This window comes from Panthera uncia, chromosome D1 (assembly GCF_023721935.1).
Source record: "Panthera uncia isolate 11264 chromosome D1, Puncia_PCG_1.0, whole genome shotgun sequence".
NCBI lineage: Eukaryota > Metazoa > Chordata > Mammalia > Carnivora > Felidae > Panthera > Panthera uncia.
This window is the reverse complement of record NC_064808.1, coordinates 47,659,398-47,685,077: the sequence shown is the minus strand read 5'-3', so window position 1 is coordinate 47,685,077 and position 25,680 is coordinate 47,659,398. Positions and strand designations below refer to the sequence as shown.

Sequence of the window (25,680 nt, the reverse complement as noted above, 5' to 3'; positions counted from 1 at the left end):
CTCTCGCTGCCACTCCCTCCTTCTGCCTCTGTTTCTGTCTCTCTCTCTCTCTCTCAAAATAAATAAATAAACTTTAAAAATTTTTAAAAAATAATAGTAACAATCATAACAATGGTTATGAATACTTCTGTGTCAGGCACTGTTAATTCTCCTCATAAACATGGGGGACAGTTCCTGTTATTATTATTCTCACTCTGTGGATGAAGAAATGAGACATGGAGAGAAGGTAGCAAGAGTCCTAGTTTAAACTGAGGCAGTTTGATTCCAGAGACTGCCTCCTTAACCCCTACACTAGGCTGCCCGAGGAAGTATTCTGCATGCGGGAAAAAGATGACTCCAAAATAATTTCACATGAAAACAAGATTTTGTTAACTACCTTTGCTTCAGCCCTGGGACATTCTCCCATCAGGACATGAGTAAGATAGAGAGATGTGTAGATTTTCTGTGAACCCCAAATGCTAGCAATAAAAACCACCACACTTTGACAAATCAAGAGAGGTTCATTGTGGTCATTTCACGTGAAGTGTCTGCAAAACGCATTACAAGCATTGAGCAGTCATTAGCCATACTTTACAATACTTTTGTGAGAGTGTCTCATGGCTGAGACTCTGGCCAAGTGTGTGAAAAGGGCTAGGGGAGATTTACAGAGAATCCTGGGGACTTCTGCTCCTCTAAAGTTCTTGAAAGAAATCACCAAAGCTTAAGATGCATCTTCTCAATCCACATAAGGTAATTGTCGTATGTCTGGAACCCCCGTAAGAAATAGCCAGCATAGGTTAACATTTGAGCTGTTATTTGCCTATTCAGAAATTACATTTAGGAAAAACTATCGAATGATGCTGTAAGAGACTCCATTTTGTGAAATTATTTGTTTCTATTTAGGATCAAATGATTCTAAAAATGGGGTCACTGTGGCGGCTGGTGGTTGCCATTATGGAGGAAACTTTCTCAGGGTTATTCTTGGTTTCAGTCTTATCAGGGTACAGGAGAGACTGCAGGTAATTAATGTACTTGATAGCAGCTCTGAGGGTTTCCACTTTGCTGAGTCGTTTCTCCAAGTACTCTTCTGGCAGATGATGTCGGAGCTGGGCATAGCCTTCATTGACACACTTTACCCGCTGCCTTTCCCGCTCATTCCTTTTCCGGATGAAGGCTGGCCCATAGGCATATTCACACCTTCTGTAATTTGGATAAGGCATGGGGAAGGAGAAGGAGCAGGGTTCACCATAATTTTCCATGATCAGGGAATCATTGGGAAAAGGCAGCAATGGCAGGTCTTCAGAGAAAGGGGATGGTACTGGGGCATCAGGGTACAGGTGGAAAGTGACCATGGGGTCCAGATAGAAGGACCTGGTCAGTGGCAAGTGGACAGAATCAGAGAAAACAGGCAGTTTTTCTGGCAGATTAGAGTAGCTTCGATTGTCCATCATTTCCTCTTTAGCCTGGAAACATAACCAAGTTTATTAATTTGGCCAGATCAAAAGAGAGGTCTCATTGACTTTCTCAGAGATCACTAGTTTAAAGACTTCTCTGCTTTGATGCATAGTTTCTGAGCTCATTCTGAAAACGATATTGGGCTATAATACTCTGTGGGTAGGAAGAGAGGAATTTTTGGTGGTACAGGGGAACAGCATTAAATAACACTGACTCACTTTGTAAGAAAGTTATTCTCTTCCAGCTCTTTTGATCCTTGTGATTACAAAGATACAGCTTTAGTCTTGTAAGAGTGTGTCTTCCACATTACTAGAATGCTTTCTGATTCTCCCCAGTTGGAGGCCTTCAACAAGCAATAGTATCTAGCTAGAATTTAATAATGCTTTGCTGTTAATTTCTATTAATTGTGAATTATACTGATTTCACATTTATGGAAGTGATACAAAATTTCTTTTAAAAATACATCTGCTTGGGGCACCTGGGTGGCTCCATCGGTTAAGCGTCCGACTTCGGCTCAGGTCATGATCTCACGGTTTGCGAGTTCAAGCCCCGCGTCGGGCTCTGTGCTGACAGCTCAGAGCCTGGAGCCTGCTTTGGATTCTGTGTCTCCCCATCTCTCTGCCCCTCCTCTGCTCATGCTCTGTCTCTCAATAATAAGTAAATGTTAAAAAAAACATTAAAAAAATACATCTGCTTGAGTAAAAAAAATCTCACTTAAAGAAAAGTAGTAAGTAAATAATAATACAGGTGGAATACAGATAATGAAGACCGTGAAAGTGCATGCAATGCAAATAAGTAAAGTTTGGGAAACATTGAAATACCACAATATTCAAATACATGCTGGAAACATTACAAACGAGTTAATGATCATGCAACCTCACGGCCATAGCCTTCTTAAGTAATACCTGATACACCACAGGAAAAATAAAAAATAAAAATAAGAAAGGAATCATTTGCTCTTAAAAATTCACTTTAAGATTCCTTTAAATAAGAAAATCCCCTAATATACTTAAACATAGTCAAATTACATATTTTTACTTACATAGAACTTTAAATATATTGAATGAAGTCCATCTGTATTTAGGTGTTTTGTTGTTGTTTTTTTTTAACAGAACATAAGGATAGAACATTAGACCCAAGAAGTCCCACACCAATACATTCCTTTTTTCTGAATAGGTCTTCATGCACCTCATTTATTAAACAACCGTTACTTTTTTGCCTTTGACTATAATAATAAAGCCACAGCAGATTTTACAGGGATACTTCAGAGTAACGAGTTAACTGGGAGGTAGGGTAGTGCTGTAAGAAAAGAGCATTTTTCTTTCAGTTATAACACCCTTGAGTTTCAATCTCGGCTTTGCCCCTTCATAGCTATGTGTCCTTAGGCAAGCTTCTTAACCTTTCTGAGCTTCAGTTTTTTTCCTATGATCAACTGAGTTATTAACTACTCTGCAGGGTGGTTGTGAGGATCAAATGAAAAAATATATATAATGTACAGGCATCAGTTATTTTCCGCTTTCCTTTCTTTACAGATGAATACTTGTGTAGTGTCCCTTTCTAAATTGCAGCTCACAGAAAAACCTGGCTTATATTTTCCCTAACACTGGAAAATCAAACATTGGCCTATCTAAAACCTATTGGTTGAGAGACGATCATACCTAAAATGGAAAAAGCAACATGAAATCTACCTGTGGGCCTCCAGAAAAGAGGGAAATATGACTTTCTGTTAATTCCTCAAGGATGTGATTTTAAAACATCTTTAGGAATGAGGGCTTGGCCTCTATAGTTGGCATGTGTAAAGAAAAAGAGGCAACTTCCCCTCCCCACCTGAAAAACCTCAGACCTGTTTATAAGCAAGATTAGGTAACATTTCACTTCCTTCTCTACCTGAGCATAGCAACAACCTGCAAGCTATACTATGTAATGGGTGGAGTAGCCTCTAAACACCAGAATTCAAACACAATGAGGTATATATTTTTTTCTTTTCTCTTTTCTTTTTTTTTAAATGTTTTTAATGCTAATTTATTTTTGAGAGAGGGAGAGAGAGACAGAGCATGAGAAGGGGAGGGGCAGAGAGAGAGGGAGACACAGAATCAAAAGCAGGCTCCAGGCTCTGAGCTGTCAGCACAGAGCCCGATGCTGGGCTAGAACTCAGGAGCCAGGAGCCGTAAGATCATGACCTGAGCCGAAGTCGGACTCTTAACCAACTAAGCTACCCAGGTGCCCCCCGCCTTTTTTTCTTTTTAAGTAGGTTTCATGCCCAGCCCAAGAGCCCAACCTGGGGCTTGAACTCACAGCCCTGAGCTGAGATCAAGAGTCTTAGTCTTAACCAACTGAGTCACCCAAGTGCCCCTAATGAAGTGTATTAAAGTAAAGTGCGAAAAAGCCTATCCCATCTAGTATGGCTACTGAAAGATGAAAAAGACTATAGAATCAGAGAGGGCAGTATGTGATGGGGATGGGGAGGGTGAGAGGTGAGGAGTGCTATAAGAAGTCATGGTGAAACACCCAGGAAAGGAGCAAATGCCAGGAAAACCTCTTGCTAATATGGGGTTGGGGGTTGGAGGTGGGGATGAGACAAGTGTGTAGGTGCAATTAAAAATCAAAACAAAGGAACAAGAAATGAAAGATTCCAAATCACTGACCAAATTGGCCTAAAATAACTAACATAAAACAAAAATCTCTTGAAGATTAAAAACTAGCCAAGATTCTATCAAAAATAAAAAGTTGCTGAGAGAAAAGTTAGGAAATTCCCAAGGCAGGAATTCCAGAGGATAAGAGATAAAGAACATGGATGGCAGAAGCTACAAAAATGGCACAGTGGGTATGGAGTCTATATTTCTACATTTCTGAGAACAGCAGAGCCTTATTTCTGCCTATAGCTAATAAGCCAGAACTGACACAACAGAGTATCACAACGTAAAGCAGATGTCAGCAAAGCCAATTACACGCAAGAATTCTATAGGTATGGTTTTACCCTGACAGATAGTTTTAATGTCTTAAACCTTGACCCAGATGAAATCTGAGTAATTTACATATGCCACAGGTACTTGAAAGTTTCTAGGCTTTAACTAGACTATGCATAATTCTTAGAAAAAGAGCTTGGTGTCTCTGTAGACACGCTGTTGAGAAGCTTTTTTTTTACTAAGCATTTCCCAAAAGTTCACCAATCAATGTAGTAGCATTGAAATATGATTATCTTTTACTCAAAGAATAAAATTTAATCACAACACAACAGAGTGATACAATGACAAATGCAGTAAAGAAGAGGGTCAAGATAGAAACCTACTGGAGGATAGAAGTATTTGTAGAAATTGAGTACAGATTTTTAAAATAAAGCAACACAGATTATTGGTGTTGGGGCTTCACAGCTCCAGATACATGCACAGCTAACAAATGCACCTATCTTGGGAAAATCTCAGATTTCTGTCTTCTGGGAAATAAATGATGAGGTCTTAATGATAAAATCCTAAGAGATTCTGGTAGTTCTGCTGAGCATAAAAACTCCAACTTTTCAAAGATATTAAAAATATCTAGCCTGTAAGAAAAAAAAAGCTACAACTGCACGTATAATTGATTTATGGAATCTTAGGGATGGAAAGAATCTTACAACTCCTCTTATTAATCCCTCATAGGTTGTGAGTTGGCTAAGCTTGCAGAGCTCATAGCAGAGCAAGGGTCAGAACCTAGGTCTCCTGATTTCCAAACCAAACCCTTTCCACTTCTCCAGATCTAATCACCAGCAAAATCTGGATCTTTCAATTTATGGGCTTATTTGATAGTTTAAGACAATGGAATAATCAATTGATAAAATTCATCATTTACCAACTGTGCCTGGGAATTTTCTTAAAAGCCATATTCTTATTCTCCCTCTGTGGGCCACTCTGGAAAAGAGTCTCTTACCTGTTTTGTAGCTAAGATGCTGTATTTTGGGCTGTGTCAGACGTAACCTGATTTATAGGTGATCATTTAGTAACTGTATGCAAAGTAGCTTACAGTTAAACAGAACTGCTTAGTTCTGGTTTAGCCATTTTTTCTACTTAATATGTAGATATGACAACACATAACAATACTAAATAGAAAGGTTTGCTTACAAAACTGGACTCTTATAACAAATTATTTTGTAAAAAGAATGCCTCCCAGCCATCTGATTCATATGATTTTCTATCAAAATTATTTATGGAAAGTATCTTTAAGTAATAGTCTCATAATGTTGGTCAATATTCTTTTAAATAGAGATTAAGTCTATAACCAGGGAGGTAAACATGAACCTAAATATAAACCTAATACATTTTGTTAAGATACCTGTTGTATTTTCCTCTAGACTTTATTTTTCAGAGTAACTTTAGATGCACAGCAAAATTGAGCAAAAAGTACAAAGATCCCATATACCCATTCCCTGCACTTGCACATCCTTCCCCACTGCCAACATCCCACCCCAGTAACATATTTGTTACAATTGATGAACCAATATTGACACATCACTCAAAGTCCATAGTTTACCCAATAGTTCACTCTTAGTGTACATTTTATGAGTTTTAACAAATGTATAATGACATGCATCCACCATTACAGTCTCATACAGAATAGTTTTAGTGCCCTAAAAAGCCTCTATGCTTCACCTTTTCATCCCTCCCCTGACAACCACTGATTTTTTTACTGCCACCATAGTTTTGCTTTTCCCGGAATGTCATATAGTCGGAATCATGCAGTATGTAGCCTTTTCAGATTGGCTTCTTTCACTTAGTAAAATGCATTTAAGTTTCCTCCATGTATTTTTATGGCATGATAACTCATTTCTTTTTAGTGATGAATAATATTCCATTGTTTGGGTGTATCACAGTTTACTTATCCATTAACCTACTGAAAGACATCTTGGTTGCATCCAAGTTTTGCTAATTATGAATAAAGCTGCTATAGCCATCCGTGGGCAGGTTTTTGTGTGAAGATAAGATTTCAACTTATTTAGGCAAATACCAAGGAGTGTGATTACTGGATCATATAATAAGTGCATGTTTAGTTTTGTTAAGAAACTGCCAAACTGTTTTCCAAAGTGGCCATACAATTTTGAACTCCCACCAGCAACGAATGAGAGTTCCTGTTGCTCCACATCCACACCAGCATTTGGTGTTGTCCGTGTCCTGGATTTTGGCCATTCCAATAGTGTGTAGTAGTATCTCATCGTTGCTTTAATTTGTATGTCCCTAATGACATGACGTGGAGCATCTTTTCATATAATTATTTGCCATCAGTATATCTTCTTTGGTGAGGTACCGTTCAGGTATTTGGCCCATTTTTGAGTCAGGTTGTTTATCTTCTTGTTGAGTTTTAGGAGTTCTTTGTATATTTTGGATCATAGAAATGTATGTCTTTTGCAAATATTTTCTCCCAGTGTGTGGCTCATCTTGTTCTTTTGACAGTGTCTTTCACAGAGCACAAGTTTTTAATTTTAACAAACTCCAACTTCTTTCACCATTCATGTTGTTAGTGTTTTGTCTAAAAAGTTATCACCAAACCAAAGGTCATCTAGATTCTCTCCTATGTTATCTTCTAGGCATTTAAATTTTGTGTTTTACATTTAGCACTATGATCTATTTTAAGTTTTTGAAGGGTCTCAGGTCTGTTATCTAGTGTTTTTGTTTTGTTTTCGCATGTGGATATAGTTGTTCCAGCACCATTTGTTGAAAATGCTTTCTCCGTTGCATTGTCTTTGTTCCTTTGTCAAGATTAGTTAACCACATTTGTGTGGGTCTATTCCTGGGCTCTCTGTTCTATACGTATCTATTCTTTGGTCAATACCATACTGACACTGACTTGATTACTATAGCTTTATATTAAGTCTTAGAGTCAGATATGTCAGTCCTTCAACTTTGTTCTTTTCCATTAATATTGTGTTGGCTTTCTGGGTCTTTTGTCACTTTATATAAGCTTGAGGATCAGTTTGTTGATATCCACAAAATTATTTGCTGAGATTTTGGCTGGGATTGTGTTGAATCTATAGATCATTAGGAAAAACTGACATCTTGTCAATCAGTATTGAGTTGTCCTATCCATGGATATGTAGTATCTCTCCATTTATTTAGTTCTTCGATTTCTTTCATTAGTTTTGTAGTTTTTCCTCATGTATATTTTGTACATATTTTGTTATATTTATACCTATTTCATTTTGGGGGGTACTAATGTAAATTATATTGTATTTTTTTATGTTTGAGAGCGATTTCTTTCATTAGTTTTGTAGTTTTTCCTCATGTATATTTTGTACGTATTTTGTTATATTTATACCTATTTCATTTTGGGGGGTACTAATGTAAATTATATTGTATTTTTTTATGTTTATTTATTTTGAGAGCGAGAGAGAGAACAGGAGCAGGGGAGGGGCAGACAGAGAAAGAAGGAGAGAATCCCAAGCAAGATCCATGCTGTCTGCATAGAGCCCAATGTGGGGCTCAGTCTCATGAACCATGAGATCATGACCTGAGCCGAAATGAAGAGGCAGCCGCTTAACCAACTGAGCCACCCAGGTGCCTCTGTATTGTTTTCAATTTCACTTGTTTAGATAGTATATATGAAAGCAATTGACCTGTGTATATTAACCTTCTATCTTGCAACCTTTGTACAGATCACTTAGTTCCAGGAGTTTGGGGGTTTTGTTTTGCTAATTCTTTTGGATTTTGTAAGCAATCGTATCATCCAAGCTGTTTTATTTCTTCCTTCCCAATCCGTAGAACTTTTCTTTTCTTGTTTATTGCATTAGCTAGAATTTGCAGTATGATGTTGAAAAGGAAGTGATGAGAAGATATGGTATCCTTGCCTTGTCCCTGGTTAATAGGAAATCTTCTGGATTCTATGAAGTATGATGTTAGCTATAGGTTTCTGTAGACGTTCTTTATAAAGTTGAAGGATTTCTCCTCTATTCCTAGTTTACCAAGAGTTTTTATCATAAATGGGTTTTGAATTGTGTCAAATGCTTTTTCTGCATCTATTGATAGGATCATGTCATTTTTCTTTAGCCTGTTGCTGTGATAGATTTTGTTGATTTTTCAATGTTCAATCAGACTTGCATACATGAGATAAATTCCACTTGGTTGTAGTTGAACTTACATCTTTTAATACTAACAATAAAATCAATAAGTTTAGATTAGGTTCGTAGGTTCAAAAAAAATGTTTTTGACTAGCCAAAAAACCCATTAAGAGCTCCTAAAACCTTGGCCTTATTAATTTAATGTAATTTAATTATCATTTTGCCAAGAATTTCTTAGAACAAGCACTCCTTCATGTGTTTTTTTTCATGAATTTTAATCTCTCAATTTGTCAAAATAATATTTGTATACTTTCAGGGCCACATCAAAGTACCCATACATTTTCTCTTTCTCCCTTTTTCTCCACACACACACAATTTAGTACCAATATTTTATAATTAAACTGTCATAAAACAGTAGTCTCATAACATGATACCAAATGTCTTTGTATCTTTGAATGTATTATGCAGCAAATGAAGGAGGAGAGAAAAGTTAGGAGACATAGATATACTGGTAAGTGTTTCAAAAATTATTTTTATTGTTACATTCCAAAGAGGACATCCAAAGAAAAAAGCCAGTTATCCAATAACTGTTACACGTTTCAGAAGGAGGCCCCCAGAACCTCAGAACACACTAGAGCTCAAACAGCTGCCTTTCCACCTGACCGGAAATGTTGACAAAGGTGTGTATGTCACCAATCCAGAGAGGCTTGGGGTAAAAGAAAATTCCTTTATTGCAAGTGTCCAAGTTCTTACGATTCATCCTTAAAGATACTAGAAGAAGATGAGAAAGACCACACACACCAGACTATGTTTAGTCATTAGAGTAAACTAGCAAATTGCTAGTTTGTCCTAGGATGCATTGCATCGGACATCACAGTACATGAGGAAAATCTGCATTTTATGAAGAGCCACCAGGTATTTCAGATCCACTTTACCATAAAGTGCAGCCACAGGCGAACCAGATACCTAGATAATATAGTCAGTGCAAAATTCAAATGGGTAATTCAGGGCTTTGATGAGGCTGGCTACACTGCAAAATATAAATGAAACTTGAAAATAGAATGTTAAGTCTATTTACAAAAGTGTGTTTAGTAAAGTGACTTGAGAAAAGTTAAGCTAACCATTTCCCACACATCCCTCCCCGCCCCTGCCAGAAAAACAAAACAGAACAAAACAAAACAACACCTGAAAATTATCTTGAAAACCAAGTTAAAACTGTGTGGTGAAAAAGACAGTGTTTGTTCCAGGTAAAGGACTTCAAGATAATTTACAGGCAGACTTATTTTTTATTAGTAAAAGTCACAAATAGGAAAAAGGTTTATTGGTTGACTTTGAGGTGTGTGCTTTTAAAAATGTCTGTATTAATACCTTAACAAGAAAATAAAATACCAAGCACATTTTTGTTTCCAATGCTGACTTTCCCAGCAAGAGTTGGTGAAATCAACAGGGTATTAAAACAAAACCCAGGAATACTCAGTCAATTTTTTTTTCAGTTGTCTGCCTTATTTCTTTCTAATCACCTGCAGTATGATTTCCAATTAGCTGAGGACAACATGACGGTCAAAGACGGATTTTCGCTGCTCTTGAACTTGAAGCTTCCAGCGCTGCTGGGCATACTCTACCTTATTCAGCACATTGGCTCGACTACGGGAGCGGGCTAGCACATCGTGGGCATTTGCAAAAGGCTGGTGATCCTGAAAAGTCCAGGAATGGAGAACATCAGAGATGGCATGATAGTGTGAAACACACACACACACACACACACACACACACACACACACACACACACAAAACTGCCATTATCCAGCCACAGAGATAGGAGCAACTGGACTTTACAAACAACAGACCATCTCTTTGACCAAGCACTCCTAGGCACCCAAGTGCCAGAAGTAGGATGAACTCAACTACAGTAATAGGTGGTTCAAGTAGTATGAGTGATGAGGAGGTATTTGTGAAATGTTTCCTTGGGTCACCATTTCCAAAGACATTTCCCAGAAGAAGCAGGGACCAAGACAGACAGTGGTCATTTATGTTAAAGACAAGCTTTCCCTGACAAGTAGGGGAAAGAAAATCCATTTCCACATTAATAGCTACCTGTTACAGATATGAAAAGCAGGACTTCTCCCTGTTTTATTCAATACTATATAGCTAATCTTGCAGAGGAAAGACTTGTCATTTAATTTTCCTGACTCCCATTACATTAGAATTGTTAACTTGCCAGCTTGGGGCCACATTCATCCTTGGGAGAGGAGTTGACAGAATCTTATCTTGGCTGGTTTTAATATTTCCCTGCATCTTTAACACATACACTAAATGGACTGGTTTCCAAAATCCTTTTCATTCCCCCTCCCCGAGTCTGTAAGGCAAAGAGACATAGCTCAAGTGCTACAATTACCATCTATTACCAAGGACAGTAGGAATTATTACTTCAGCCTTTTTATTTGATAAGTACTTGAATCTTTCACTACTGGGCACTCAGGGGCTTCCATGTTAGTTGCTGCTTTCAGAAAGAAGCTACTGAAGGGTTACTCAGGTACCTGTGTAGAAAACCAAGCTATCCTGGTGAAAGTAAACCAATGCCACTGATGTTTGTAGTCATTACACAGGAAACCACTATGCTAATCTATCTATGGATTTGATATAAACACAGCTGCCTAAATGACAAAAAGCATTCAATACTAGTTCATTGCTTTTGTTTGCCTTTTCCTTGATCTTCTTCCTGAACCCTGTGTTAGCAAAGCTTCTAAATGTTCCAACATAGGATCCAAGTCACAAGTTGTACCTCTCTCATTAAACCTTGCCTCAAAGAAAGAAATATTGTTTTGCTGTGCACGTTTGCAAAAGCTCCATTATATATCCAGGGCGGGAGTCAGCACGTCTATAGAAAGCTATCCATAACCACATTAACTATATATACAACTTTCACTATGTGGAGCTATAACACCTGGTCTTCTTTTTATAGAAAGACACTTACACAATGTCTACATTTCAAAGACATCAAAGAGTTTTCTATAAGGAATCTTTTTCCCTGCCTTCGCTGCCAAAACCGCCTCAACTTTTCACTTACTTTAGGTACCAGCTTGTTACAACAAAGGCAAACGGCAAGCTCCCTGCCCCTTTAAAAAATTTTTAACCTTACAAATTAAAATAATAAAAACATATTCCATAAAGTTCAAAATGTTTCAAAGATTTAAGAAAAAAGGTCAGGAAAGAGGAAGGCTGAAGTTGTTTGATTACTTGAAGTACACTGACCCAAGGTCATCTAACAAGCAAACACAAGGCTTACCTCACCTAACCTTGACTTGGTGTTACATCATCTCTACACACTGATTTTGTCCAAGTAGATTAAAATGACTCTATGGGAATATGGTGCTTCAATGAAGTTGTATATAAAATAGTATTACCATTGGTTTGTTTTGACATAAACAAGACTGGGAAGACTGGGATGTACTTTATCAGCAGAGCAGCTCTCAATTTCATAGTCCTGTTATCTACCCTTCAAGGTAGGGGGAGAAAAACCTTCCTGAGGGACAAATTTAAAGGACTAAACAAACCAGTTAATCCTTCTGGTCTGTTCTCCACCTATCAGAACAAGATTGAACTAGCTGCTCATGGTCATGGATGCTGGGAGAATGCAAATAGAGATTTACCCCTTTTATATGTTTGTTCTTTTTACACCTGATAAAATTACAATAAATACAAAACATGTTTTAATGCAATGCTTTGATAACAGCAATGATGTGTCATGGATACATGATACGATAAATATTGTGACTACTTGCAGTGAGCTTCTTAACTATTTGTACTAATTCTCACTTGATTTAAAACGCTCTACAGTGAACAAAAATGGAAAAAATAAAAGAATTTAACAGAATTTAATAAGGCATTTTTAAAAGCACATAAATAGTAAAGAACCCTCATGATAGATAAGCAACAATTGTAGGAATTTAAATTTAACTTCTTTTTGTACAGAGTTGTTACCATAAATTCACAGGTGGAGGTTAGAAAACCTCTCTCTCTGCCCAGAATCAAGTCAATAGATATCCAAGAGTCAGCCAGACATCTCAGAGAACATGTTTTCAGTTAACATATGCACAGAATCAATCACTGGTGAACAAAATGGTTATTAAGCACATTACCCTACCAATCACACGACTTTCCTACATGTTTTCTTCTACGCATTTGTGCATCCACTTCTTGTATGTTCTATGTGTGTTACATTATTTCTAAAATCAGGAGCCAGATATTTTATACTGCAAAGAATATAGTTTTAAGTCAGACTTTCTATCTGGGTGCCTATTATGAAATGGTTTATGTGGCCTTTAATACACAACATTTTCATGTTAGTTCCCAACTGGGAGTGTTTTGCCCCCCAGGAACATTTGCCAATATCCGTGGACATTTCTGATTATCATGATTGGGATAAAGGGTGCTACTGGCATCTAGGGGGCAGAGGTCAAGGACGTGGCTAAGTACCTTACAATGGACGGGAGAATACCCCACAACAAAGAATTATCCAACCCAAAATGTCAATACTGTTGAGGTGGAGAAAATCTGTCATATGTGAATGAAAAGTAACATGGGAACAGTATTTGAGACTCTAATGCTTCTGGTATACAACCTCCTGTGCTTCTAGCTCTCTTGTCCCGTTAGCCCCGTATGCCTAGTTTTTGACCACATCAGATCTCCAGTCTTGACCTTTCTCCCAGCCTATCACTCCCTGCCTTGAATTCTTACAAAATAAATAGGCATTTGTTACATGTTTAAAAATAAAAGGTGGAAACGTACTGTAATTAGTCATTTCTTTTATGTGTCTGTCTCTGTTTCATTCATCTCTTTATTCCTAGTCCCTAGCAGAGGACCTGATACAGAAAAGTTACTCATTATGTATTGGTTGAATTAATAAGGAAGCAAGGAAAAAAGAGGCAGAGGTGTTTCTATGAAAGTTCTTGACAAAACATAAATGAAATCTTGCCCAAATCAGTTAAGTATTCATAATTGATATTCATATGATAACAATGTATTCATTGAAAAGTAGGCTCTGTTTGTAGTTATAACTCAAACCATCTAGTCAGGATATCCTCTTCCCATCTTTTAGCAACAAGTCCACAAGCCATTCCAGAGTAAAAGGACTTCTGACTATGGTTGGCATGGGCTCACGCTGGCTTAAGCTTTTGGGATTGGCTCTTGAAAATGTTGAATTTTACCCATTTTAAGGAACATAGGCCAATAGAGTAATCCAAAATAAAAGTAATTTCTGAGAATATGTACATATAGAAGAATGAAATAGTAGAAAATTTGGAAAGAGGCCCAAACAGGATAATAACAAAACAATATAATTCTCTCAGTTATACTGAATAAATAACAAGTCTGTGGAGTATGTTCATTACTAGACATTTGTGAATGAAGTAATGTTAACATAAAAAGGAGACCACAAACTAATTTACACACATTATACCAAGTATATGTACAAATATAAATGTGTTTTGAAGACAGGAAGAGAATTGAGAATGATAGTTTTATTTTCCTTCAAAGATCAGAGATTTTTTTTTAGAAGGAGGGAAAAAGAAATATAAAACATCAGCAGGTTATCAAGCTGCACCTCATTAAGAAAAAAACATTGTCTTCATGCTTCCCTTCACTAAAGCCTCTGCCTTCTAATATATTTGGTCATGCTGACGGGAAAGGTATTCAGGCAGGAGCTTGGGGAGAAATCTATCTCAGAAGCTTTTCTCAGTGTAAACAGGGAAAGGCAATGACGATTGTGCCCTTGATACTAAAGGGCAAAGCCTTGCGCAGCACACTCACCAAGTTTAAACTACCATATTGATGGCTTTACAGAGCAATTTCCTCATGAAGAGACATATACTACAATCAGACCAGTCCTTAGCTTCTCTATTTGAGCATCTGCTCCAACACATGAACATCTATATGCGACCATTTTTCACTTGCTCTTTGTATCAGATGAGGACAGAGACTGGCCATCACAGCTAGGGCAAACCAAGTACTTACCCCAACATCATCATCGCTCTGTATCAATTGTGAGTGTCCAAACAGGCGTCTCTTCAGTATGGGCTCAACAAGGGTAAGATATACCATGTACAGAAGTAGAAGGCCCAAAATGGAGAGATAAATTATAATGGTAACCTGAAGGAAATTGAAAATAAGTTACATCTCTATTCAAGCCAAGAAATCAGAATTTTGTGTAATAATGACACCACAGTGAAGACTGATTTTTCAGCAAAGCATATAGGATTCTTATACAAACCAGATTCCAACATAAACAAACTCAACTCTTCACCAAAGTATTATTTAAATAGAACGAGGAAAGTAAGCATGTTGTCTTTGAGATCTTTTTGCAAGTTTTCAAAACTCCGTCTTCACCTACTGATAATCATCTGTCAAAGCTGCTAGCACACAGTTTGCTTTTTTCACCTGAAGATGGTATCCTAGATTCAGCAGCACTGTGTTAAGACAACTTAAAGGAACCCTTACAAAAAATGTAATTCAGATGAATTTCAACAGAATACTCTTTTAGATCAATTTAGATATACAAAAATACACTTCAGGTCAGTGATTTCCCTGAGATCTTAATTTGTATGCTGTCAAAAAGTACAGCCTCTGGAATAGCTATAATTAAAGACAGACAGTGCCAAATGTTAGCAAGAATGTGGAAAACATGAACCCTCATACATTGCTGGTGGGAATGTAAAATGGTACAACCACTTTGGAAAACATTCCAGCAGTCTCTTAAAAGTTAAAATAAACTTATCTCTCTAAGGAATCTACCTGAGAGGAAAACATATATTCACACAAAGACATGTGCACAGATATTTATGACAGCATTATTCATAATAATCAAAATGTGGAAATAACTCAAATGTCTATCAACTAATGAATGGATAATGAAAGTGTGGTATATTCATATACTAAAATGCTATTCAGTAATAAAAAGGAATTAAATACTGATAACGTGCTAGAACATGGATAAACCTTAAAAACATACTAAGTGAAAGAAACCAGCCACAGAAGACCACATATTGTATGACTCTATTCATATGAAATATCCAGATCTGTAGAGACAAAAAGCAGAATAGTGATTGTCAAGGGCTAAGGTGTGGGAATAAGATTAACTGTAAATAGGCATGAGGGATCTTTTTGGGGTGATGGGAATGTTGTAACACTAAATCTAAAAATTTTTTTTAATTGTTTTAAATTTCCCAAAATTTATTCAATTATACACTTACAGTGAGTGACTTTCAGGGTCACTCATGTAATTACACATCAAAAATTTAGTTGAAAAATAAAAATGTACAGTGAGGATTTCTCTACCGGGTAGCATCCTGCTGGAACAGAAACTCTCCCACAGAAATCTTTGTAATTGTTACACTGACCACCCCTGATTCTTCATAAAGTCTTTTCTCAGGGAAAATGAATAGGAAGTTCCATGTAAAAAATTGGGGAGGAGAACTGTTAACCACCATAATAAAGTAATTTAATTCATTAGAGGTCCAAATGGTGAGGAGAATGATCTATATTCTATTTCCTATAAGAAATAAAGAAAGGAAATCTTAGAATCCAGAAGTGTTATTTCTAGAACAAAGTAACCTATTTATACAATTTTTTCCCTAAGGGTTGAGAAGGCAGGAAGAAGAGGGCCTAGTCATGCTGTGCTTTTACTAGCTTCTGGCAAACATGGCCCACAAAAAAGCCAGGATATGTTTTGGGATATACATGTAGGGCATTTTTGTGCCATTTCATATCACACCTATGTAACGTGTCCTAATAAACCCACAAAGTATCTCAGTGAGGTAGGCAGAGAGCAGGCCCACTGTTCTCTGGGGTTGATATTGAGGGTGAGGAAGGAAAAGTGTTCGTGGGTGGTGAGGAGGGGAGAGAAGAACAGTACTTGAGTGACTAAAATAGAATCCAGATGTCCAAAATTTTCTTACTTGCCTAGATACCATGAAGAACTATTTCAGAAGCAAAAAAGATGAATTTTTTTTTTTTTTTTTTTTTTTTTACCTTGATCGTAACAGAGCTTCTTTCCTCGTACTTGCATTCACAGCGTAGACAGTATGCTTCTACATCAGGCCCGCGCACAGGCATGGGATCCACAACATGAAGGCAATCGCTGAAAAAACAAAGATAAAAATACTGCATCAGGCTACCTGGATGTTCTACTTGTACTGATCAAAACTTTCCTGAAATCCAGAATAATCACTGACCTTACCCAATTACAGAATTTAAGGAACAACTAATAAGGGAAGTGAAATCATTTGCTTTCTCAATATTAGCAATTTAGTGAGATTTAACAGTCTAAGAATCATAAAGACATATATCAAGTAGCTATTTTCAAAAGTGCTGCTTGTTGGAGCGCCTGGGTAGCTCAGTTGAGCATCCGACTTTGGCTCAGGTCATGATCTCGCGGTCTGTGGGTTCGAGCCCCGCATCGGGCTCTGTGCTGACAGCTCGGAGCCTGGAGCCTGCTTCAGATTCTTGTCTCCCTCTCTCTCTGCCCCTCCCCCGCTCATGCTTTGTCTCTCTCTCTCTCTCTCAAAAATAAATAAACATTAAAAAAAGAAGTTAAAAAAAAAGTGCTGCTGTTAACAGTTAAAAATCCCAAAAGGCATTGAAAATTACTTAGCATATCAAGTTATATTTAGACTTGTACAGTTACCAAGAAAAACTGCTTTAAATGATTTAAAGTATCTTGGGGCATTGTTCAAATATGAGATTTCTCTTTTATGAATGAATTTAGTCTTAACTGCCACAGTGTGGTATCTGAATGGCTAATCACACTTAACAGTTGGTAAATTCTGAAACTCTGAACACTCAAAGGCACAGTAAAAAACAATTACTTTTCTTAATGAGCAAAGGTCTATTGAAAAAGCATGGGAAAATAGGCTTAGGACAACAAAAATATTTAAAAGTGCAAACTGATTACCCAGAAGAAGTATATAAAAAATAATAAAAGGCTGAATATTTTTGTTGTTGGATATTCTTTATTTTCCCCCCATTTTCCAGGCCACTTATGAAAAAAGAAATTCTATCAAAAAAATCTTTTCCCAGAAATCTGTGAATTCTAGGAAATATTTATATTATTACTCTTCCCAGCTATTAAGAGCCTACTACTCTGTTCACCTTCAGCAAAAGTAAGCAAGGGGCACCTGGGTGGCTCAACTGATTAAGTATCCGACTTCCACTCAGGTCATGGTGGCTTGTGAGTTCAAGCCCCACGTCGTGCTCTCTGATGACAGCTCAGAGCCCGGAGCCTGCTTCAGATTCTAGGTCTCCCTCTCTCTCTCTCTGCCCCTCCCCCGCTTGTGCTCTGTCTCTCTCTCTCAAAAATAAATAAACATTAAAAAACTTTTTTTTAAAAAGTAGGCAAAAGTTTCCTGTCCTGCCAGCTGCTGGGCAATTTTCTTTTGTCATCTCTTCTTTAGGCACTTCTGACTGCCTAAAGAACTCTACAATAGCATCCTGTCTCACCCCACCCATCTTTCTTGGGGGCACACAATTCTCTAGGCTACAGCTTTTCCTTTGCTGTACTTTTTTATGTGTCCCATTCTCTTAAGCCATGGCATAAGAGAGAAAACCCAAAATGGCATAAATGATAAAAATTCCATCAGTTATCCCTAACAGGTTATTTAATTTTAACAAAGGTACTAATGAAAAAGAAGCCTCAACTGGTAGTATGGTAAGGTACCACAACTCACATCATACAAATTTGTGTTATCTGTTCCAAACATATATAAGAACAGGAATGTATCCAGCTGAGTGCAGGCATAAAATGGGCAGAGGAAGCCAAATCCCATTCAGGGGAATCTATCTCAGAATCCTAGCCCAACACTTTCATAGAACCCAGGGCTCCTACCACCTAGGTCAGCTCCCCTGTATTTCTCTAAACCTTAGGAAAATAAGACTTATCTCCTAGTTTCCTATTTCAGCTTCGGAAGCCTTCATAACAATACCCAGGAATTACTTGAGAATCTAAATGTTGAGTATTGAGTGTTTCTTTTTAAGTACTGATGTAGTTTAATAACAAGGAGATATTGAGCATTGTGCAAAAGTTGTGCGGGGTGGGAAAGGAAGCAGGAAGGTTGGTTCTGGGTGGCTGGTCATTATAAACACAGAACCCAGGTAAAGAACGCAACCACTCTGGGAACGAGGCAACACCTCCCCCTAGTGCCAAAAGGAGGACTTACATCATATCCCAAACACAAACCAGAGAACTCAAACTTTTCTTAAGTTAGACAGTGTAAGTCAATAAAGAATTAATGCCAACAATGGATGAAATGGAAGCCACAAGGTAAAACTATACCTAGGACCAAATAGTTATTGGAGGCTTTGTAAAGCCATAACATCTTGGTTAATCATAACCTGCCTACCCTTTTAAAGCCAGTTAATAACTGAGAACATATCCTCAGTAAAAGGCTGAGCTGCAGGAAGGAAGCAAGGGAGAGAGGGAAGAAAAATCAGAAACAAGCTTTGTTCTCAGTTGTTTATTTTCAAAGCCCCCTATTTTGACCAATACCCAAAGATGAATGGCATATGGTTCTGTCTGAACCTGGAATTATGAAGTCAGTGAAAAGATTAGTGCTAAACACTTGAACAGTGAGTTTACTTGCCCCTCCAATAACAGGAATCATATTCTATTAATAATAATAGATTAACCTAAATGTGTTTAATGTATTTGGAAAATTTATAGGAATAACGTAATTTATTTGAGCTTTCTTATATCATAAAAGTAACTTGATGGTATACAAATCTATAAGAATATAGCTAAATCACTTTGTAATATGAGACATTTATTTATTTACTTTTGAGAGATAGCATGTGAACGGCCATGAGTAGGAGAGGGGCAGAGAGAGAGAGAGAGAGAGAGAGAGAGAGAGGTAGGAGAATCCCAAGCAGGATCTGCACTGTCAGCATAGAGCCCAACATGAGGCTCAAACTCACAAACCATGACATCATGACCTACGCCAATACCTAGAGTCAGATGCTTAACCGACTGAGCCACCCAGGCGCCCCCCTAATATGAGACAATTTAAAGTGGAGCATGGAAGTTCACAAGCAATTTTCAAGAACACACTTATCAAATATCAGACTGAACCTAAATGCGTATCATGGGAAGAACAGACAACAGTATCAGAAAAAATACACATGCTCAAAGGCTACCTTTTCTTTTTCAAAATCAATTTGGAATATTGTAACCAAATGAACTTAATTTTTGCTTTCAAAAATTTTGCTGTATATTTAGTTGTGAAATCAGGTATGTGTGAAAAGTTCCTAGCATAAAGAGCTATTTTTCTTGTAAGCCTATCCCAGCAATATCCCACCATGGTTACAAACCATAAAATATCACAATTTCATGAGAAGGAGCCCATCCATCCTGCTACAAAACAACTGCTTCCCAATCATTTTATGCCATATGTGGAAAACTTATCATTTGTCAGGTCCATAAATAGAGGGGGATACTGGTGACCAGTGAGGCAAGATCGCTGTCATCATAGGCCTGCTTGATTACTCCAAGGGCTGAGGGAGTTCTTGACACACCTTAAACCATGGCATACCGACTGGGAAACTATGCTATACACGGCTCTTTCCCATTCCGTCCTGAGCCTTTTGACACTTCTAAACATAGTCTCCTATGTAGTTGGCAATATATCATCAAAACCTACAAGGTGTGAAAATTATAACCCAGATAAATGAGGCTTTCTTACCTTCCACTGAAAACCAAGAGGGAGGACTAAGATAGCCAGAAGGTAGCTATGGGCAGGTAGGTGCCACAAACTCAACTCCATCCCTTATAAAATGCTCCCTACTTGGGGTTTTGTGTTTTGGCCATATTCCTTTAAGTTTACATCAAGCACGCAGAGCCTTACTCTCACTTTTTCAAATGGAAGTGGAATTTGACACTTACAATTAAAAAGAATTACAGGTGACCCTTGAACAACAAGGGTTTGAACTGCATGGGTCCACTGTACACAAATTTCTTTCAGTAGACACAGTAAATGTATTTTCTTTTTCTTATGACTGTCTTAATATTTTCTTTTTATAGCTTACTTTATTGTAAGCGTAAAGCACAAAATACATATAACATACAAAGTACGTGTTAATTAACTATGTTACTGGTGAGCCTTCTGGTCAACAGTAGGCTATCAGTAGTTAAGTTTTGGGGGATATTTTTGACTGTACCAGGGTCGGCACACCTAAGCCCTACGTTGTTCAAAGATCAGCTGTACCTAAAAAGGAAACAATACATTGGATAAACAGTCTGGGCTAACAATGACACCCATAGAAAGAAATTTGACAGGTAATTCAGTAATCTAGAATACTTACCAATCTTTTTGGGATATGTTCTTATTATAAATATGCCCAGAATTATCTTTATAGGGAGGACAGATACATTTACATCGGACATCCTCGAAGTTCTGTAACCAAAATGGAAACTTAGTATAGCTTGTTGACATGTTAGCATCGATATTTTTAAAAAAACTGTACCATATACATTTTACTAAGCATCCCCTGTCAAATATTCTAAAACCATTAATTCTGAGAAATAAAACTTTTAAAAAGTCAGGTTCTTTTTGGTAATGCTAATGAATCTTTATATATTACATAAAATTATTTTGAAATAATACCTGTACATGATCTGTGGTTTATTACTTACAATTTACAGGTCATACGACAGTCAAACTGTGCTAATGTTATCACCCTCTGCCTGCTAGTAAAAAGACACAGCAGACAGCTGTGCCTGCAAATAAGAATCCAATTACAAAAGGATGGGGAAGAATCCAACTAAATGTTACTTATAAAACAAGTCACAATTCTTTTATCCACCATTCTTCCACTCTCTGGTAAAATGGCATTGATATGGATAAAAGAGGTTGTACCAGAGCTCTATACAAGGTATGAAGTTTTAGAGGCACTCAGCTACAATTTAGAAAGGAAGTACACAAGGGAAGTAGCTGAGTCTAGCTGAGATCAGTTTGGTCTACCCTTCCCAGGAAACTTTGCTTCCAATTCTGGTAGACAGAGAGTATAACTACTGATAAGCAAGTTGCAAGAGGTGGAGAAAGAGGTGACTAAATATAGGAGTACAGGGAGTAGGAGAAGCTTCATTAGCAAAAGGGAATTTATCTGAGAAGGCAGCGGCTCATTAGTCCCCAGAGGACAAGGCGCAGTGTTGCTATATATGTGATGCTATGTGTGGCAGAACTGTTGACAATGCATTCATTCATTCAGCAACCACTTAGTGAGCATCTGTTCAGTACCAGAACTTGTGCTCAAGGAAGTAGATTCAGATTCCTGCCAGTTATTAGGACACACCCTAGTAATGGAGACTGACAAACAAATACATGATTATAATACTTAAAGTGACACAGGAGATATGCAGAGGATGCCAGCAGTGTTCTGAAAGTCAGGAGAAGCTGCTGTCCCTGTTTCTGGTGGGAGGTAAGGAAGATTTCAAAAAGAACTCCCAGTTAAAAACCCCCTGATATGTCTGCATGTAACCCGTCTTTCCCAGCCCCTATATTTAAAGACATTATAGATTAAAGCTCCTGTTTTTAAAAAATGCAAATGTCATTGTTTCCCCATGACATTAATGTGAATTCCTTCTGTTTTCTCCAAGAAGGAGCTAGCTCATCAAGGAGGAAACACAAGTGTGTATGGGGCCAGAGCACGTCTGCAGGGTGGGGGCATGAAGGGGATTAAAGAGCTGCATGAGGAGGCTAGAAGGACCAAGAACTGGAGCAGGGGAGAAGGCCACAACTTCACCTCTCCTGCAGTTTGGATCCTCCCTTCTCTCCTAAATTATCAGGGAAAGAGAAGGCAAACAAGGGGCCAAGAGATCCTAGAGAGACTTAGGTTAGGTTACTAGGCTGGTGAGAGAGACTCTGTGTAGGTCCTATTGGGAAGGAAGGCTGCCAGGAAAGGCAAGTTCTTACACTGGGGAGGGAATCGTTCAGGGATGAGTTGAAACGAGTCAGTTCCTAAGAGGTAAGATTTCCGTGACATGGGGGCTTCCTATCACTTTGGCTTAGGGAATGGAGAGGGAGGGCGAGGAAGAGGGCTGCCTGTGAGGCAGGTAGAGGGCGGCGGTAGACTGTCTGGAGCTTAATTAAGGGTGGAAAGTTAAAGGCTCTTAGAGTTGGAAAGGCTGTAAAGTTTCAGGTGGGAGCTGTAGGGGCTGGGAAGGGAAGTGTCTAGGAGCTAGAGGAGTTGCCTCTCCAGGCTGTGCGCACTGTCAGGGCTGGGTGGAGCTGGGGCCGCAGGCGGGGTATCAGGCGGGAAAGAGGAGAGTAGTGTCGGGGCTAGGGGTGGGAGTGGGGGCAGTGACTGTCAGACTGTCAGGACCAGAGGGCGAGAGTGCTATCAGGCAGTAGGGTGTTGGGTGGGGGGTTTGCTAGGGCTGTGAAGCCAGGGGTCGGGCTGGCAGGGCTGGGAGAGGAGTGGGGTGGGGAGCAGGTTGACAGACTCAGTTTCCGCAAGGCCAGGGGCAGGGGAGGAGCTCCAGTCTGGAGCGCAGGCTGGGCAGACTCACCTTGGCGGCGTCTGACAGCTGCACCAGCAGCAGCACTGAGAGCGCCAGGCAGGAAAGGCTGAGCAAGGAGCCAAGCCGTAGAAAGCCTCCCCACAGAGTCGCCATCGCTGCCAGGCCCAGCAGTTCCCACAGCCCGGAGCCCGCCCCCCGAGACCTGCTCCCGGCTGGGGCTCAGTCTCGGGCTCCGGCTCCGGCTCCTCCGCCCGCACTTCCGTCTGGGCTTTGGCGTCACGGCCGCGCCGGGTCAGCTACAAAATGCTTCCGCCCCGGAAGCGGTTCCCGGTGCTAAGGGTCCAGAGGCTGCGCCGTGCCGACGCCTGTCCCGCGTACACTCGGACCGCGAAAATGAAAGGGGAGCCTTCGGGGGCGCAGCCTTGGCCTGGCAGAACTTTGAGGCGCGAAGCTGCCTTTCTCGGATGCAGTAGCAGTGGGGGCTGTGGACCGCCAGTGCTCTGTAAAGTCCGCTCGCCCAGGGAGACCCCCAGTAAGCCCAGGAGCTGAGATGGGAACCTCCAGCGACCCCTGCGAGGCCGGAGTCGTTCGTTGTCGGACACTAGGCTGCAGTGAGCCCAAGCCCCAGGGATTGCTTGAGAGGGCGGCCCATCCCGCAGGCGCAGGGGGGCGGGTGGCAGGCGTGGAAACGGAGCTATGGGACTGACTGGCCGAGCCATCCTTTCCCGGGAAGCCTAACCCCCTCAACCAGGGGTTTGGGGTCCTATCTGGCACTTTGGGTACCAACCTGCCGCCCGTGCGCCTCTCGAACGCCGCTCCCCGCAGGGTTTTTAAGTCTCTGCTTTCGTGGGTCTGGCTTCTGCTTAGGTCTCCCCACTTGCCTCCCGCTGGGGCTGACCGTCCTAGGCTCACCCTGATGCCGGAACTGGGCCACAGCGACGCGGCGTGGGCCAGGCCAGGGCAGGCTCCGCAGGGTGTGGAGTTGGAGAAAGAACCACCCTAGTGGCCTCCTCTGCCCAGGACTCCAGAAGGTGGGGGATCCCGGTGCTGCAATCCTATTCAGGGCGACTGGCCCCTAAGTCAGAGTTGGGGGAGCGCTGACCGGTCTTTCCAGTGTAGGTCATCCTCTATAGGTAATTTAGAACCCTGGAGATGGCACAGTGTCTCCAATTAAAATATTTTTCACTTAGTGGAGAGTGGAGCTGGATAATGGAAAGGATACAGGGTTCATCACCACTACTACAGATTTGCTGAATGACTAGGCAAAACACTTACCTTTTCTGAGCCTCTGGTTCTTGGTTCAGTATGAAATTGAACTTTTATCTGTGGATTTCAAATTGTCCCATGGGATACCCATGTTTCTTTCTTTAAACAAAACTTACAGGTTTTTCTGGTTTGCAGAAATGTTTTAATAGAATTTTTTCGGTATTTTTCTCCCATGTGATTATTGTTGATGCTAGAATGTAACACAAGGTGTCTGATGTTGCCCCCCAAATATTTAACCCCTTTCGATCCCAAATGGCACCTAGTCCCAACCAGAATCAGAGGGGTAGGACTACATGACCTTCCATCAAAGTCCCTCCAGGCTGCCCTGTGAAGATACTGTCACATTAGTGAAATATCAAGTCTTTGTTTTGGGTGGTCTGTTGGCCAGAGAACAACCTGGAGACACCTGAGGTCAGATGTGCCTGTGAAGCATTGTAGATCTGTGATTGCTAAAAGCAAGTTTGGGATCAATTTAGGGTTAATTGTCTAGGTCTGGCATTTAAAGGGAGTACTCTGGCTAAAACCTCATAGGGCTTTTCTTCAAAATTGTTCTCCCTTCACTGGGAGTACAAAGGCTTAAAATAAATATATAGTAATGCCTCTGATAGGCCTCATCTGTTTAATGGAGAAATACCAAGTACACTCATGGAAGCAGAATTTTAAGGTTACACTGTCCAATACATAGTCACTAGTCACATGTGGTAATTGAGCACTTGAAATGTGACTAGTCTGAATTGAGTGTAGAATAGACATTGGATTTCAAAGACTTAATACAAAAAAAAAACCCCAAAATATCAATATTTTTATATTAAGGTTGAAATATTTCAGATACATTGGATTAAATAAAATGTTATTAAAATAATTTCATTTGTTTCTTTTTACTTCTTAAATGTAGCTAGTAGAGAATTTAATATTTATGTTAGGTATCACTGTTGTAGAATATGGAATATGGCTACCATGAGTGAAGAGTGACTGTAAGATGGTTGCCTGGCTGGAGGCTGAATGAAGACTCAGGCTTGGGTAAAGAGAAAGGTGACTGGGAGGAATTGGCACAGCTGGAGCCAAGGGTTTAGGGGAGGTAGATCTCCGCCAAAAAAAAAAAAAAAAAAAAAGGAAAGAAAGTAATTTTAGGTGATGCAGAAGGAGTAGAGAGGTTAGTTCCTCTTGTTCTGCCCTGCTCACACCTAGATAACACTTTCCCCTTAGGTCAGGGGTCTTCTAAGCTAGAGAGACTTACCTGACTTAAGTGCACTCCCTTCTGTGTTTGTGCAAATACCTCATAACTTACCCCATTATGGTAAAACTGTGTTTTCACATCTGCCTCTATATTCCCAGCCTCCACTCAAATATTGTGAGCTCTTTGAGGACAGGGACTTTGCCTATTATCTTTGTACCTGGAGACTGGGATAGTGTAAAAACCAATAAATGTTTGTGGGGATCCAGAAAAGGGAAAGGG

At 39.4% G+C, this 25,680-nt stretch overlaps 2 protein-coding genes across 2 annotated transcripts; both read right to left on the bottom strand.

Moving 5' to 3' along the window:
* Window positions 1–484: 484 nt before the first annotated feature.
* Window positions 485–5,486, bottom strand: ASCL3 (achaete-scute family bHLH transcription factor 3). The gene is made up of 2 exons (XM_049650439.1): window positions 5,338–5,486; window positions 485–1,442 (listed from the first exon to the last, which is right to left on the bottom strand). Exon 2 carries the CDS (start codon window positions 1,428–1,430, stop codon window positions 885–887), a length of 546 nt encoding a protein of 181 aa, XP_049506396.1. The 5' UTR covers window positions 1,431–1,442; window positions 5,338–5,486; the 3' UTR covers window positions 485–884.
* Window positions 5,487–8,967: 3,481 nt separating this feature from the next.
* TMEM9B (TMEM9 domain family member B) lies at window positions 8,968–23,234 on the bottom strand. The gene is made up of 5 exons (XM_049650425.1): window positions 23,007–23,234; window positions 20,801–20,892; window positions 16,481–16,589; window positions 14,468–14,602; window positions 8,968–10,149 (listed from the first exon to the last, which is right to left on the bottom strand). Exons 1-5 carry the CDS (start codon window positions 23,109–23,111, stop codon window positions 9,994–9,996), a joined length of 597 nt encoding a protein of 198 aa, XP_049506382.1. The 5' UTR covers window positions 23,112–23,234; the 3' UTR covers window positions 8,968–9,993.
* Between the last annotated feature and the right edge of the window lie 2,446 nt (window positions 23,235–25,680).

Coding starts and splice junctions, on each gene's coding strand:
- ASCL3 (XM_049650439.1), bottom strand. CDS start 1,430: ATGATGGACAATCGAAGCTACTCTAATCTGCCAGAAAAACTGCCTGTT.
- TMEM9B (XM_049650425.1), bottom strand. CDS start 23,111: ATGGCGACTCTGTGGGGAGGCTTTCTACGGCTTGGCTCCTTGCTCAGC. Junction 16,590..20,800: donor AACATATCCCAAAAAGATTG/GTAAGTATTCTA, acceptor TTGTTTTTTCAG/CGATTGCCTTCATGTTGTGG. Junction 14,603..16,480: donor GAAGCTCTGTTACGATCAAG/GTAAAAAAAAAA, acceptor AATTTCCTTCAG/GTTACCATTATAATTTATCT.